The sequence below is a fragment of the Durio zibethinus genome, chromosome 12 (assembly GCF_047325235.1).
Source record: "Durio zibethinus cultivar Kanyao isolate XHJ-2024 chromosome 12, ASM4732523v1, whole genome shotgun sequence".
NCBI lineage: Eukaryota > Viridiplantae > Streptophyta > Magnoliopsida > Malvales > Malvaceae > Durio > Durio zibethinus.
In genome coordinates, this window is record NC_143173.1 from 148,078 (window position 1) to 165,706 (window position 17,629).

The following is a 17,629-nucleotide window of genomic DNA, read 5'->3' on the forward strand; positions in this document are numbered from 1 at the left end:
TTCCAAAAGGAAAGGTTATTATCTTAAGATGACGACCCATCAATCTTCAAATTTCAAGAATTAAAGTAGTCAAATCATGACTACTCTTTCACCCCCAAAATATACTCTAAATAAATAATCAGAGTACAATTATCACTTCAAAGGAAAGGCATCGATTACTTCCAAATTCCAATAGGCTGTGTTGAAGCAACAACGCAACATAAATCTCTCATGTCCTATCTGAAAATACACTATCACGCAATACAATGCAACATTGGTTTTCTGAAATTGTAATTTTTTTTATTTTGATTGATAGCTACTAATGACATTAGTTAAAAACACTGTAAAAGACAAGCACATCCAAAAGGTGAGGAGAAACCATGAAGGAACCCACGGATGAAGCCTTCTCCTATTGGAAGTTGAAACTCCTCTAGAATCTACACCTCCTTCACTTCCACAGCTCCATTCATTTCTTTTCCTTCTTCTTCTTGTTATCCTTAACTTCACCTTCAATCTCAAAAGCTGATACAGGAAAAGATCTGGACAACCCTGCAGGGGTCTTGAAAGTGATTTTGCCAGTCGCTGGATCATCAACATATATATCACTGATTGTGATCCAAATCAAAAGCTCCTTGGTCTTCACCCCAGTCAGCCTCTTGATCTTGCTTTGCTCAACAACAGCTGTGACTTCAGGTGCATACGAAACAAGCTTCCCAATCTTGTCAAACTTGTGGGTTATGCTCTTCTTTTGTTTGAGCCACACATAACCAGTGTCCTTCAGATACCCGCATTCCTCGATGTCTTTCAAGGGCAAAAGCCCTCTAGGCATGCCTACTTCCTGAAGCAAAAACTTTGATTTCTCTTGACAGCTCTCATCTCCATGGTAAATTTCTGACGCACTGGATTTCATCTCTTCCGTGACCAGAGACATCCTTTTCTAGACCTAGAAATTCAACTTGTCGAGTAGGATGCAAAGGAAAGAGAATAATCAGACAAACGGTCCTGATATAGTTGCAAGCTATTTATCCACCCTTCTGCTGCAAAGATATTTCCATAATGCCATTGTGCAGGCCTGGACAATGATTTTGTCTGACCAAAGTTGGGTTTGGCTTAGCCCGGCCATGATGGGCTGCTGCTTGTTATTCTTGCTAGTTTGTGTGTGAAGAGAAAGGAGTCCAAGATTCTGGTACCTATCTCTGCATCTATGACAGAGTTGGAAATTTATTGGTGAAATTAAAGGAAGAAAAAGGGTAAGCTGAGGGTGTTTGCTAATAGGAATACGGCATTTGTATTTTATGTGGGAGTGGAGGGGAGGGGAGGGGGAAACCATTTGTTGAAATGATGTATCACGTAAACATGTGACATACAACTTCTCTAATACTGGAATACTGCTATTCTATTGGAAAATCACAGATGTTGGAGCTTTATACGTAGCTAAAGTAATGGAGGATTCCTCCTCAGATGGCTGGCTGCAAATGAGGCTTATCAACTCATGCAAGTGATGCAACATCTGATTTACTCTAAGAAGCTTCAGAGTTTGTAGTACTTATCATTTCCATATGGCATCGGGCATTGGCAGCCCCATTACATTACGCTGTAAGCAGCTAATATTTCTACTACTAGTTGACTAGTTCTACTGGCCAGCTTGTCCACTTCTGATTTAGAACAGGACAAGCTTCACTCTCAATGCCTACACTACACCAAAGCCATTATCGCTAATTCAGATTTAGCACAATCACAAGGAATATAGAAAAATATAGATACACAAATCAAGTTGAAAACCCTTTCAACATATTTCAAATACTACTCAATATTTAAAAAAAATAAAAAAGAAAAAAGAAAAGCAAAAGCCTATGTGCCAGAACAAAAACCCCGACCCCTTGGCAGCGATGAAAAGTAGTAACAACTACAAAACTAGAGATTAAATTCCCAAAATAACCACTTCAATAAAATTTGAAGCCACCAGGGTTAACGCTGGGAGGGTTAGATCCAAAATTAAAGCCTTGCTGATTTTCAATCCCACCATCTCGGAGATTCTGTTCATCTTCTTCTTCAGCCCAGTATCTCTCCAAGATATTCACAGCCTTCTCATAAATCTCATGGTTGTCATTAGTTTGAAGGTATTCAATTTTATCCAATCCATCACATTCATCAATCATTTGAGCACATAGATTGATTCCACCATTCATTCCCCTTTCTTTATCAGCCTCACCAACCTTTAGAATGTTCTCCAGCCCCTCAAGGCACACAGTCACAATCCGTGGATCTGGACAGATTAGTAGATCGCAGAGTGGCTTAATGCAACATTGGCTCGCCAGGAATCTGCAAAAAAAAAAACAAAAAAAAACACAGATTGTATGAGGTTTGCGCATTCAAGGCAGCCTCTTTGTCTTCGAATGTCTCACGTACATTTATTGAAATATTTAAGAACAATTATCAGGTTACTCAAATGAGGACCAGATAAAATTATTTTCATTACACATTACCAGAAAATTATGGCCAATAGAGCTGTTATTCACTTGTTAAATATTATATGTTGACAACCTAGATGCATGACCTAAAAATTGATAAATGGTATTATCATCATATTCAGGATAAAAGAAACAGTAAGAGAAAAGGCTAACAGCATTTATTATCCTGTTAAACTAGCTAATTTAGTTGAGCAAGCTGACAGCTCATGTACCCATCATTATCTGAGTATACATATGGGCAACATCATGTTGATCTTGCATTTGGACAATATCAGCCTACATGCATGTGTGTCTCTTGTGAATCTATGTGTGGAGGTTTGCCGGCGTTCATGTGTCTTTTATAAGCATGCATGAATGTGTGATCTAAAAAAGAAAAAACAGAAACGTAACCAAAAAGGGAGCAAGACATACTGAATCTGCTCATGAGATCCTCCAGATGTGGCATTTGAGATGGCCCATGCAGCCTCCTTAATGTCCAATTCTGCATGTTGGAGAAGGTGTACAAGAGGAAGAATAATATTGGCCTCAATAACAGCCTGTGCCACAGAAAATCAACAAATAATCAATAACAATATGAGTGCCTCTAATTTTAAAAGACACTGCTTCAGAACTAGTATTAATTGAAGTTACACTCCAAATAAGCAACGCTTCAATTGGCTGTGGACTAAAATTAGCAACATGTTATTGACACCTTGGAATTTTTTGCCAACATATAAAAGCCATAATTGACACTTCATAGGCAGCCAAACAAGATGATTCTATCATCATACCTTTCAGGCCACGGCATGTGTTGAGACAATAGAATCTTCATAAAAAGAATGGGCACAGAGAGAAACTATACCTGTATTTAAGCTCTATTCCCTGCTTTTATATTAGAGATTGTCCAACAAGCTTCTTTCTTGATGTTTTTTTTGTGATTTTGTACGAGAAGTTGATAGAGATGAGGTAGCACCTTGTTGTCAATCACAAACTGAAAAATATACCAGAAGTTACTTTGCAGCTTTTAGAGGAAAGAGAGAAAACCACTCCACAACTATTGTTATCTTTGCATAACAATTACATTAAAGTTTTGAATTACTGATTCCATTTAAAAAAATGTAGTTTGTTTACCATATCCTAATAATTAGATTAGAGATGATCTATGAGCAATCCAAATGAAACAAATAAGTGAGTCCATTAAACAAAAGACAAGAAGAAGATCAACCAGCATCTAAGAACAACAGTAATGATGCCAAGACTGCTGTGAACATGCATAAATGTCTTCATACCTGAGTCTGATTATCATCACCAGTGACAATGTTTCCCACTGTCCGAAGAGCAGGTATAAGAACTGTAGGTGATGGATGACTGGCACAAATGAATTTTGGTCAGCACCATTAGTCAAAATCTTGCAACAAGTATAAAACCCACAAAGTATATAGACATAAAAAACCTGTGACAGAAGCAAAAACTATAGGCGGTAGCCAAAATGAGAGGGTGCATGATATCTATGCTTAAAAAATCCTGAGAGGGATGGCAACATAAGTTATTTACATTCATGTATTCCGTAGACTATTCAAAAGCTTACACTAGAAGTTCCACCAGTCGTGGGCAGACCCCAGCTTCAGTCACAGTCTGAATTTTGTCATTTGGGCCATCTGAAAGATTAGTGCCTAGCAAGCATCTGTCAGAACTTCTTCATCATTCATCTAGATAAGTTCCCGTAGAATGGGTAATGCAGGTTTGACCTGAAAATAACATAAGGATTGTTATCACAACCTCCATGAGTTACCAAAATTTATGGTTCCAACAAACAACAATAAGCAAACTGTGAAATCTTATCCTATTACAAATTCCACAGAAGCCTCCCACTGTCTCTACCTGCTGAAATGGCGTTGGTGGCTTGCCATGGCAGAAATTAGATAATGTCCACGTAGCATTCCTCAGCATGGATAATTTGGAGCGTTCACTTAACTGAGCAAACAATAGCATAAATGCACCATTATCAAGAACTAGATCTCTACAGCTATGTGAATCACCAGCAACATTACCTAAAGCCCAAACAGCCTGAATGGAAAATAGGCTAAGTGAGGATAGCAAACGCATCACTTGCTGTTGCAAAGGAATAGTTAATAGAACGCATGCACACAGAGTAAAATTTGGGATGAACAAAAATATCGACATAAAACAGGATGCAAGAAATATATAGCATATGGATATAAATTCCAGAATAAGTTAATTTAAATGGGAGAAAAACAAAGCAACTTAGGAAAGGATGCAAAATATACAGCTGTGTCAGGGAAGGTACTTGCAGAAAATGTAGAACTAAAACATTAACGATCTAAGCTATATGGAAAGTAGGAGAGCTTTATCACCCTACATGGTTACAGAAGATAAAGATGATTTATTGAAACAAGAACTTACCTGCTCTCTAACATCATCACTAGCAGAGCTAAGCAGCTGGACAAACACTGGGAGAGCACCATGTTCAATAACAACCCGTGTGTGCTCAGAAGTGCCAGAGGCAACATTGGTCAAAGCCCAGGCAGCCTCAAACTAAATCAAAGGGAAGTTAGACTCAGCAATATAAACAAATTATTTCAATTTAAACAAAAGAAACAAAACATTGTACTTGCAATGGGGGCAGATCCTGCCTTCTGAGAAACTCCACAAACCAAGGGACAACTCCAGCTTTGATTACTTCATCAATTGGAGGACTGCGCTCTACAAGGAAAGTTAGATGAAAGTCAACAATGTAAATGGACATATTCATTAACAAAAGAACTGTTGTAGGAGTAGGAATTAGGGAATATAACTTACCTATTGACAATAGCTTCCTAAACTCAGTTGTGGCTTCTAATTGTGAGGCAGGATCATCGGACCACACCCGTTGTACCATCAAAGGAATACTTTCCAAATGTTAGATATCATCAGGAATATTATGTTCAGGATCCAAAATGAAAAGCCTAAATTTCCATTTATCCAAAACAAAAGAAAAGAAAAGCCTAAATTTCAGTCGATCAGGACCATAACAAAATCCTTTCCTACACTTGTTCTACATTGAAGGAGAATTGATGTTTGGATATCCTAACTTCAAAAACATTATGTCAATAGAGTAATAGACATCTAACTTTTCCCAACACCCGCAAGATGAAAGAGATGAAAGAGATAAGATCTAAAATGCTAAGTCTTTCTCCTTACCTAAATCAATTTTATCAGCAATAAAACTAAACAGCCACCAGTTATTGGAAGAAAACACTCCTCTACATGCTTCACAGAGAATATCAGAATATTATCACCCTACTTTAGAAAAAAAATTCACAACCTTAAACGCCCTCTTTCCACTTTTTTTACAATTAACAAAAACAGGAAGCTAAGACAAATCCTTCAACCAAAAGACAACTCAAATCTCAAAATCAATACAAGAAAAAAATAGCTACCCTATTAAGTAGGCGTAAAAAATTTAAATATTTTAAATAAAAGGCCCCTTCTTTTATCAAAATATGTCTACTTCTAACATTATAATCACATACCAGTAAAAAATTATTAAAAAAAAAAAAGGAAGAAGAACTGAATCAAGTACAGTAAATAATTATTAAAAAAAAAGGGAAGAATAACTGAATCAAGTGAGTTTAATATTTCCATTGAGTTAAGAGCCCAAATCTTCATCAAATATTTTCACTTTTCTAACTGAAGGTACTAAAGAAAAATCCTTCCTTTCTGATCTTAAGAATTAATAGTTCTATTGAATAATAACAGCAATGATAACTAAGATAAGTAGAAACAATAAGCTTAATAGAATCAAGATCCCAAATTTTACCATCAATCAAGAATTCAAAAAGAAATCCAAACAAAAAAAAGCACCTTTTTCTCAATAGCGGCAGCATTTTGTGGCGCATCGCGCAAAGGCTGCTGAGACTGAAGTACAAGGCCTTCTCTCCGTTTTTTAAGGAGATTGTCTTCGCGCTTGTTCTTCCTGATCTCAACCAAATTGTCCTCTCTTCTCCTCCTGGCTTCTTCTGCATCCACCCTCGTCTTGTAATCCTTCTTCCGCAGCTCAGTTCGGGTCCTTGGCCGAAGAGACATTTTCGTTTTTGAATGCTTGCTTGCTAGCTTTGTCTTGTGTGTCGTAGAAATGACACTGAAGAAGAAACGAAAGGGATATCGTAGGAGGGCAGTGGTGGCGGGTGAAGGCCGATGGAGATTTGAGAAAAGAAGAATCGATTTTTCCCCTTTTTTTTTTTTTTTTTTTTTTTATGCTCCAATGGTAACTAGATTTTAACAAAACAAAACTAACAAAAAAAAAAAAAAAAAAGGAAATTAACACAAAAACTTTTTTATTTGAGTAAATAAAACGGGGGCGTTTTAAGTAGCCCAAAAGTTCGTCTACTGCCTCAAAAAACCCCATTATCTGTTCGCTGCTAAAGAGAAACCTAAAAAACTTTGCCTGTGTCTGCAGATCAATCCTAACGATGGCATGGATGCAAATTCTGAACAACACAAGGACAATTCCTATTTCAAATCCCTATGGGTTCTCGAGATTCTCCTCCAAGTCCAGTCCTTCTGTTGGTAAGATCTCTTTGTATCTTAAACAATAGCAAGAACAGTAAAAAGGAAACAAACCCATGGCTCTGTTCGCTTCCTCGGAAACTAATGTTGGAATATTTGTGTTTTACTTGTTAGTTTTGTTGGTTTTGCCTCTTTAGGCTTGTTTCATTTGGCCGTTTGGTTAGCTGATGGGCTGAAGTTTATATTTTGCACGCTTCTAGTATTGTTCAGAAGAACGAGGAAATGAGAATAAAGTTTGGATCTTTTTTTAATGGTTCACTGAACTTGAATGAATAGCTAAATGATGCTAATTTGAGTTGGCTTGGTTTTTTATTTCTTTTATTTTATAAGAAAATGGATGAGAAGAAGTAGAGATAAAAAAAAAGAGATTTGGGCTTTTTGATTCATCTTATTTAGATTATTAGGATTCTCAAGCGATGTCAGTTTAAAAATAGCTACGTAGACCTTCCTCATTATGAACTTGGTTCCGCCTTAGTAATAGGCTGAAGAAAATTACCTGAGCTAAGACAGATGACAAGGGTCTTTTTTATACTGGTCTTGTAAGGAGGATTTATTTCCCGAGAAGTAATTCTATTTTAAGTGTCATTTCTTTGGGATAATTGTAATCTTAAAATGACGAAAAATGAATTTGAGAAGTGATCATGTTATTGTTGCAGTGAAGGTTGGAATACCAGAATTTCTGAGTGGAGTAGGGAATGGCGTTGAAACTCATGTGGCAAAGCTGGAAGCTGAGATTGGTGACTTTCAGAAACTGCTTGTCACCCGCACTCTTAAGCTCAAGAAACTTGGAATTCCCTGCAACCATGTAATAATTCCCAACTCACACTCTAAACTGAAATCGTGTTTAATATGCATGCTTATGCTTAGCAACTGCATGAAATACTTATGCATCCCAGTTTTATGCAGTTATAGTTGATTATCCAGTTATGCAGTATCATTAATATTTTATCTGTACTTTTCTTTTTTTTGTTTATTGCTCCAACAATGTTACTCCTGGTTTAGGAGATAAAATTCTAGCATAGTGCTTATCAAGCCGGACACTGCATCTAAACTTTTAATGATACTGTTCTTTTATGGCATTATTCTATTACCCTTTGTTTATTATTTGCTTAATATACTAAATTAATTTGAGTAGTTCATTAACGTGTACTACTTAGGATCTACCAAAGCTTAAGCTTATGGATGTGGGCTCTGACGAATCGTTTGAAAGATTAGGATAGAATGTAATTAAAGTTGTTATAATGGGTTAGCATCTGCAATTTAGAGTGTATTCTGATCTCTTAGATAGGACATTGTTGGGATGGGCAGTTTGTTCATTGGCAATGGGTTAGGCTTTACTTTCTTGGTATGAGCAGGTGATTCCTTTTAAACTTGTATCATAAACTTTGAAAAGTTTTCCCCTCTATTTTGTTAATTCTCTTCAAAAGGGGAAAAACATTTTAATAGGTTGTAGAGAAGATGCTTTTAATGTTTAGTTATGGAGCATGTTTTGCTTTATCATGAACCTAACACTTTAGATCCTGTAACTACAATTACTAGTTGTTATTTTAAGAGTAGAATCTTGGCATATATTCTTGATATTTGCTGAGTTGAATTATATTCATGAGCAATTTCACTGCCTTATTGTGGCAGTTTCATCCATATTGCCTAACAAAATTTGACACCTTCAATAATCTTGTTATCATATGACGTTTTTATTTATTTGTTTGATTTGGGTGTAAAAATCTCTGCTATTAAAGGGTGGATTAAGAATATATGTGTTTGTAGCATTATCATTTCATTTCACAAGGACTCAGTTAGTCACTCATGGTTTTTGATTTTGGTCTTGCAGAGGAAGCTGATACTGAAATATGCCCACAAATATAGGTTGGGGTTGTGGAGGCCAAGAGCAGAGTCCATGAAGGGCTAATTAAGCGGTCTAATCCTTCGGGAGGTATATTAAGAAAAGTATGGCGAACGGATGAATGTTTCTTTGTAAGACTGAATAGTCTGAGATTTTTGGCCTCCATTTGTAACCATCGGTCACCTTTCTCCTCGTTTCAATGGACATAAGCTTAGTGATTTAGGTTAAAATATCCAATGCTTGGCACACTGAATTTAGTGAAGCAAAATGACTTGCTTCATATATTCTTCATTGATTTCTTCTTTTCTTGAGCTGTCCGCTTCCCCTATCTGGTGTTTCAATATTTCGATTCCATCTATTTACTGAAATGTTGTTAGCATCTATTAACAGGGAAAAAAAAAGGAAAGGGTATGAAAACAAATAACAGGGTACTTTAATAGCAAATCTGCAGTATTTCTGTGAAAAACCATAGCTGCTTGGATGATGGGTTGAGCAGGTTCCAAACCCTCGTATCCACAAGCATCAATTCGGGCTGCTAAGGGCTGTGTATCATCCAGGCGTATATCCCTGTTACAGCCCTTTCCTTTTTGCCCTGAAGATGGGCAATTTCTTGACATATAACTGCTGTTTGCAACTCTAGCCTCTTGGGAGAAGTTGACTATTGATAATAGTAAAGGCTGCTTTGGAGGAACTAATTAGATACAACTCTGCAACTCATTCGAAAGCTTTATGAACTTGAATCAGATCAACATCCAGGACCTTGTACATACAGGATGGGCAATGTTTTAGTAACTTTTAAGCTAGTAATTAAAGAAGCTGATTATGGAGAGCTCTTGTTCCGAACCAAAGAAAACAAGTGGTGAACGAAGACTTGAAACCTCAGCTGCTTGTGGGTTACTGTCCAAGCCACCAGGGATCCACGTGTGGGGAATGTCCCAATGGAGCCCCGACGGCTGTAAAGATGTTGAGACTCAAACTTTTTTTTACAAGACAAGGAATCATAATTAGGACATTGTGTGCCAAAGAGTGAGGCTCCGAGTTTCATTTACGCGGCAGCACCACCGCACCACCCTTAACTTCACATTTGATGATTGCCAACTCATTAAGATAATTTTACTATTTTAACTTTAGAAAAAAAAATTTTTATGAGATTTTAATTAAATATAAAATTTTTATAAATTTAAAATTTATCATTTTTAACAAATATATTTTTGTTGATACCAATTATTAAAATTTTTTAATAATTCTAACTAAATTGAATTTTTTTAAAAAGTCTCTTTACCTATTTGTCATTATAAGTTTTTTCAGTTAACATATTAAATTTTAACAAAATTATATAATATTTAGTAGTATTATTTATATAGTTTCGGGAGTTTCAACTTCCAAATATTAATCAAATATTATTTTTTATCATCTTTCGTAATATCAAGAAATAAAATATTTAATTAAAATTTCATAAGATTTTTTTAAAATTAAAATAATAAAATCAACTTATTTTTTATTAAATTAAAAATTTATAATTTTTCAATAATAATATTTTTCATTACACTAATTAATAAAAAATTTTAAAAAATTTTTTATAATGTTTCTTAAATTTCCACTCTTATAAATTTTAGAAATTTTATATAACATTTTAGAAATTTATTTATGATAAGTTAAATAATTTTTTGAAAATTCATTTTATATAAGTTAAAAAAATTATTAGACATGAATATTAAAAACTTATAAAAAGGATAAATAATTTTACTTACAAAATTAAAAAAATAAAATTTAAAAAGCAAACTTGAAATGCATTTAGAATTTCCCAAACCAAAATTTAATCTTTGGATGTGGCCTAAATGCCAAGAAACACCTTCCTCTTTGACAACATTTTGTCCTCTTCTGCTTTTGTTTTTGGGCCCCCAACCCTATATGTCCCTCTTTTATTGTTTGGCCTCCTCCCTATTCCCTATGGTCGTTGCACTTTTCGACAACTCAGAAGCTGTACCTTGTTTATTTGTCCTTTACTGCTATTCCTTTACCTTGTTTTCCGTGATTAAGTCAAGATTATACAAAGGAATTTGGATGAAGCAACTTCCAAGCCCAATGTAAGGGCATGCAATTGGTTAATGAAGCCACTCAACCAAAAGTACTTAGAAATTAGCGAAGCTCTTTCTATAAGAAAAAGAGAACTTATCAACTGTGCAACACCTTAATTTTAATATGATGTTTTGGTAGAATTTATATATGATTATGAAATAAGTAAAATTGCATAGAATTTATATTTGATATATTTTTAATGTATACATTTTATATATTGTTATTAAATCATATAATATCATTTCATTAATAAAAAATAATAATTTTTAAAATAAATATATAAAAAAATTATTCATTAATAAAATAACGTCATCTAATTCATTTTATAAATGTGATAACATTATATTATTTATTGATACTATATATAATTTATATATTAACAGTACATTAAATATAAATTCAATTACATTTTAATAAACTTAACGATATATATTTTCAAATTTTTATTTCAAATACCAACTGTGAGCGTATGTGAGTTGAAGAGGCAGAGATAGGGAAGACGATAGTAATTGGTGTTTACAGAAAATCATTGTTACAAGCCCTTAAACTTTTGAGTTTTTGCTAGATTAATTATATATGCAAAACGTGGAGAAAAGTAAAATAAATAAAAAATAATTAATCTAGTAAAAACTCAAAAGTTTAAGGATCAAAGGTCTTTCACCTTATATATTATATTCTATTTAATCATCAATACCATCTATTGAATGATGGCTGTGATTTGCAGCCATTTCCTGGAGAATAATGCATGCAGTACTAGAACTAGAATATACAGTGGTTGATCCGACATTTATAACATGACAGCGGTTGTCACATGGCATAACCATGCCAAAACCAGGTACCACCAAGAAAGTACTGATCTGTAGCACGCCATGCTGGAACACTTACATATATAACAACTTACAACTGCAGGGAAAACAACAGGAAGTCCGATAATGAAATTTCTTTTGCCACCTGCTCAGCTCACCCTTCTGCCCTTTGTTTTTTTCCATGTTTTGGAGGTGAATCATCATTCATCTATCCTCTATGAACTATATATATATATATATATATATATATTATGGAATGGAACCATTTGAGCATGCATGATCTCCTAATTAACAATCACAACGTTTTTAATACAGGGGCAACATTTATGCAAATTTGGGTAATAGTCATTAGGGCATTCCAGTCTCATCACGTCACATAAATTATTTTCGGTTTTGAGTTGCTTAAGTTTTAGTAAGGCATATACTTATCATAAAATTGTATTTCAAATTTATGACATAGAATTTTTGATCGATCACTATCAATATTTGAAGGACTCAAGTTTTTAATTTTATTTAATGATTTCCATGTGTGTATGTAGTGTGTGTATATATAAGGTTATGATTCGAAAATTGTAAAACATCAAACATCAATTCCAATTTAATTTTGGAATTCAATGTGGTAGAGGCCATTGGTTGGGGTAAAAAATTAAGGATACATAGTAAAATTATGCAAATAAATATTGACATTAATTTGGTCACCAAAGATGAAAATTCAAGCTCATAAATTCTTGTTTAGTCTTTTAAGAAACCATAACAAACAAGAATTCACAAGGAATTAATTTCTCTGTGAATTCATACTTGCAAAATATATAGTGGGCCTCATGCTCCCATGCAAGTTAGGTCAGTATCATGCATATGCACCCACAAAATGAACAGCTTGAAGAAAAAAAATAAAAACATATCTTGGAAAAATGGAAACAATTTAAACCAATTGAAGAAAAGAAGTTTATGGCTTTATTGCATCCCAATATGTAGTGAATGGAAAATTACCTCAATAAAGGTAATGTCGGACAAAGCCCCGATCTCTTCCTTGCAGGGCACGTAACCCTGCAAAGAAGGGACAGCATTAATTTTCTTTGGCAAGGAATTGTAGTTTTCAATCCATGCATACGTACCAATGCATGCGTGGCCTGGCTAGCTTCACACGGTCTGGTAATTTACCTAATTCAAACACTTCCTTTTTTTTTTTTTAATCTTATTTTGTTCCCTTGATTTGGTTTGCCCAACTTACTCTTTTTTGTTGTCCTGTTTGAACTCTGAAAAATTGGGAGCACCTGACCTAAAGTTTATGCATATGATTTCCTACAATAAGTGAACCTTCACGGCAACTTATTGCCTTTATTTTGTGTGGTTTAGAGTTAGGGTTCCTACTTCCTAATTATAAGAGAACATATGCATAAATTGATGCTTTTTTTTTTATTTAAGTTTCTTGCATTTCTTGATGCCAAGTACAATATTTTTTTTATTCATAAGAGATAAATTCATGATTTGGAAAATTATCATATTTTTAATTAAAATACGTGTACAAAGATCGATTAAAATACAATCAAATTAATTAGCCCTTAATTCTACATATATATAGTATAAAAGCAAAATCCAACAAATAAACCAATTATCAACTTTTAATTGGAGGGAAGTTGATATAAGCTTGAAGAAAAACCATTAAAGTACAAAGTAAGATTCATACATGAAATATAGATCTGATCTCACTTTTACCATTTAAACATGAAATGTATAGTGGTTTGAAGATCTCTACTTGACCATTGAGGTAATGTTTTATTGGCTAAGATTCAATCTTAATTTAAAAACTTTGATTTTTTTTTTTCCTTTTGGAAAGGGAAAAGAATCAAAAGATGGTAATTATTCAACTAATTGGCAGCCGATTACTTGAGGTAATGATGGAGAAAGAAAAGGCAGACCGGATGAGCATGGTTGCATTCATATTGTTGTTTAATCAAGGCACATGGGAGCATGTGATCGAAAAAATGGGCATTAGGCAAAGCATGAGTCAATGAAAACATGAAAAAGTAGTAACGTGATTTGTTGGACAAAAGAAAATCTACAAAAAAAAAAAAAAAAAAAAAAAGCCAAAAACCAAGGCATGTGGTCCTTGATTTTAACCAATTTATAAGATGTCCAAATTGCAAATAGTGGCTCTCCCAAAAAATGGCCAAAACTTCTGTTGATGTGGACGCCACTTGCACATGCCACATGTCTCAATCCCAAAATCGCACGGACAGCTTGACTTTCACGTTAGCACACGTGTTAGCCCTTAAATGCGAAGAGGAGATTCCTATGATCGGTGATCATTTGCCCCTTCTTCAAACATTAAATTCAATTCAAACCTCGTTTTACAACATTGTGGCAATGTGGACAAAATTGCAAAGTAATGCAATTTCAATTCAAAAGCTAAGCTTTATTTTCTTTTGTCTTTTTCTGGGTTTTGGGCAAATTAAATTTCCATTTCTTAAATGGCCTGTAAAGTTTTGAAGGGGGGTTCATAGGGCACATGCATGCCATTTTGAGGGGTGGGTGCACTTGAAAATGTAGGGCCATGGAGGAACATCACATGTGCTTCATGAAGAGCACATGTTGTTGTAAGGCTGTTTTGGTCATAAAGCCTCCCATTTGGCCTATGCTATGCAAATGCAAATATACACACACACACAATAATTTTTATGTACTACTCTTTTGGGGTTATATTTAAAGTTATATAAAAGTGACAATATTTTTGCCGTACAAGATTACTGGCTACCAATAAATCTACATTGATTCCCCTTATCCTTTTGCCGACACAAATTTATTTTTATTTTTGCTTCCAAATAATTAACCAAAGATGTGATTAATTAGCTAATAGGAACAACTTGAAAAGACTTGGCATTTTTTCTCTTTCAATTCACTTAGGCTTAGAATTAAGAAATTATTAAATCCCAAATCTTGTATTTTTGGTCTTTTTTATTTGGTTGACATGAATATTACTATGAGAGTGAGTGTGTGACGGTTGAGACAGACATGGATTTGACTTGATGGACTCTAAAATTTAATACAACAAAAATAATTATTAACTTGGTAAATGCTAGTTAGTATTTATGACATTTAATAAACACTTATAAAAAAAAATGACAACAATTCTTTGCATTACCCTTCCACCCTTGTTTTAACTACAAATTTACTTCAACATTCATTCTAAAAAAAAGAAAATCCATTAATTGGTATCTAAATTCTTCGATTATTCAATTTTTTTGGCAAATGCTAATAACAAATGGCGGATTATTATTATTATTATTATTATTATACCAAAATCAGAACTTTTGTATCATGGAATCAAAGACTAGCTGCCAATGGCATTTTACGTTTTATTAATTGATTAATTAATTAATTGATGCTTAACAAAACCAAAAAAAAAAAGCAAAAGAAAATTTACTGATAAAAAAAAAAGAAAAACTCGTGTATACAAGAAAATACACGAATTTAAAAATCTCACTAAAAATCAAAGTTTTCGAAAAATATACTAATAATAAATAATAATAACACCTTTTCACGATTTCTTACGGGTTGACATTAGAGCCAAGCCGATCAGCAGGCGGCTGCGATCCACCGCCAACGCCGTCGGCGAGAAACTCGGTAATAGCCGTCATGACCCGAACTTGCATCTGTAAAGCCGCTATGTAATCGCTAGTTTCTTCTAGAATGTTCGAGAAAGATAGTTTCCGGCAACCGGGAACAAGCCTTCCCAAAACTTTCAACTTCCTTTCAAAAACCGGCAGTTTCCTCTTCTCTCTGTTAATCTTCGGCTTCTTCAACCTTGTATTTGCGATGACCTTCGCTTTCCTATGTTCCCTCATCTTAGCGCCAGAACTGAGTCGACTGGTGAGAATTGCTGTGCTCCAACGCGTGGTTCCCTTGGCGGAGACGGCCAGAACTCTGTCCGCCGTTTCTCGAACTTCATTGGGGGCAGCAGAAGAGGATGTCCGACGAGAACGACGAAGAGCTTCGATGAGCTTGGAGGAGTAGACCTGTTGCTCTCTTTCGGTTCTCCATCGCTTGATTCTTTGGTTGACTTGGTTTCGATGAAAAGATGCTGGCGTTTCGTTCGTTATCCTCCGTTTCTTCCTTTTAAACTCTGGTGAGGTGTCAGGGCCAGGTTCGAGGTCGGATAACAACGAAGCCATCGAAAGTTAGAAACTTCAGAGTAATTGCAGAAAAGGAGTTGGAAATAATGAGCGGAAAGAGAGAAAAAGAGAAAGAAAGAAGGTTTTTAATTTTATTGTTTTCGACAGGGAGAGAGAAAGAAAGGGGGGAGTTCATTTGAGAGGCGGGCGGCTGGATGACTTATAGCCTCCCTGGCTCTGTCTTTTTTTTCTTCATTTAATTATTTTTTAAATATTAAAAAAGCCGGTAAATTTTATTTTTTATTTAAATAAATTTTAATATTTTTATTATATTTAAATAAATTATTATTTTTAATTTGGTTCAAAAAATTTTTTATTTAAAATAAAAGATTGATTTATATTAATAGTTTATTTAAGTAAAAATTAAAAAGTAAGGTTTTATTTAAATACAAATTAAAGTTTTAGAATTTATTTAGGTGTAAAATAAAAAATAAAAAATAATTTAAACATAATAAAAATATAAAATTTATTTAAATAAAATATTGAAATTCAAAAGCTTTTTATTATTTTAGTCATTTTTTTACTCAACAATATTTTTTTCTTCTTCTGCTATTACACAGTAACATACTAACATTTACTTTCATTTACTTCTTTTTTTTTTCCTTTAAATGCATTTATGTTGATTTTAAAAAAGAATTCGGCTTGGAAAAAAATAAAAATTTATGTTTTTATAGATTTGAGTAGTAGATTTAGTGATATTATTTTTTAAAAATAATGGTATAAATTATTTCATGAAATATATTGGTTAATGAAACTATGATTTTTTTTTTTATCAATTTCTCTATTTTATGTTGAAAAATATTTATCAACATAACTAAAAATACAATAACAAAATTAAATTATAATGTCAGGATTCAACATTGATCTATAATATATAATGATAAATTAATAGTTATCATGCTCTACGTTGGAGAACAAATTACTACTGCTAGTAAATTTTTTTTTCACATGGATTGATACGAAATAATAGTAAATACAGTATATATTCGATTATTTATTCATCACATTACTCACGTGCATCATTATGTCATTCAATAAAAGTAAATATTTTTAACTGTTGGCCCCTTTTCTTTTCACCGAAAATTGCAGGACACCACCCACATTTTTTTAAAAAAATTTCCTTTTAAGAACACAAATATTTTAAATTCAATAGCAGAAATTAGATATATTCGTTATTTGGTAATAAAATTAAGAAAAAGACATGGAACGGTATGTCTTCTTATATTGCAAGACCAGTAAGTTGAATTATTATTATTATTGTTATTATTATTGTTTTTGTGCTGTTGTTAATATTATTATATTTGTTTTGGGGTTATTTTGTTGCTTAATTTCAATGGGGTTAGATGGCGTGGAAATGGTTTATTGGATAACAAAGCTAAGTGTTGGCCTTCCACTTATTGGCTTTTGGTGTGGGGCTAATGGAATTTGTTTTTATTCTGAAAAATGATTAGTGGGTGATGCACAAATGCAAGAAAAAAAGGACACAGAAAAGAGAAGGCATGTGGTTGATTTCATGGCACTTTCTTTCTTTCCTTTTATATTTTAGTTTTATGGAGGCTTTTGCTCACCTTCCTTTGTGGGTTGTGGACAGGTTTGATTCTTACTTATCCTAATTTGTCTTAACTACTTAATCACAGAGAAGCCAATTAGGCTTCATTTCAGTGTCCTCCAGCAGTTCAAATAAAAAAAAAAAAAAGATTCTCAGAAGAATTTGATTGAAACTTGATAGCT

General features: G+C 33.7%; 2 protein-coding genes and 2 pseudogenes across 4 annotated transcripts; 1 reads left to right on the top strand and 3 right to left on the bottom strand.

The window, feature by feature from the left end:
- Positions 1 to 129: 129 nt before the first annotated feature.
- LOC111296151 (uncharacterized) lies at positions 130 to 968 on the bottom strand (annotated as a pseudogene). The gene has a single exon (XR_016346772.1). The product of XR_016346772.1 is annotated as an uncharacterized LOC111296151 (transcript).
- A 707-nt stretch (positions 969 to 1,675) lies between these two features.
- On the bottom strand, positions 1,676 to 6,698 carry LOC111296152 (importin subunit alpha-4-like; annotated as a pseudogene). The gene is made up of 10 exons (XR_016346771.1): positions 6,294 to 6,698; positions 5,250 to 5,338; positions 5,062 to 5,153; positions 4,854 to 4,985; positions 4,311 to 4,541; positions 4,018 to 4,177; positions 3,719 to 3,797; positions 3,292 to 3,420; positions 2,862 to 2,986; positions 1,676 to 2,301 (listed from the first exon to the last, which is right to left on the bottom strand). The product of XR_016346771.1 is annotated as an importin subunit alpha-4-like (transcript).
- Positions 6,699 to 6,821: 123 nt separating this feature from the next.
- LOC111296242 (uncharacterized) lies at positions 6,822 to 9,152 on the top strand. The gene is made up of 3 exons (XM_022890439.2): positions 6,822 to 6,998; positions 7,655 to 7,803; positions 8,830 to 9,152. The coding sequence occupies exons 1-3, from the start codon at positions 6,902 to 6,904 to the stop codon at positions 8,905 to 8,907; spliced, it is 324 nt and encodes a 107-aa protein (XP_022746174.2). The 5' UTR covers positions 6,822 to 6,901; the 3' UTR covers positions 8,908 to 9,152.
- Positions 9,153 to 15,126: 5,974 nt separating this feature from the next.
- LOC111296729 (transcription factor bHLH149-like) lies at positions 15,127 to 16,045 on the bottom strand. Its single transcript, XM_022891165.2, has one exon. The coding sequence runs from the start codon at positions 15,896 to 15,898 to the stop codon at positions 15,275 to 15,277; it is 624 nt and encodes a 207-aa protein (XP_022746900.1). The 5' UTR covers positions 15,899 to 16,045; the 3' UTR covers positions 15,127 to 15,274.
- Positions 16,046 to 17,629: the final 1,584 nt, after the last annotated feature.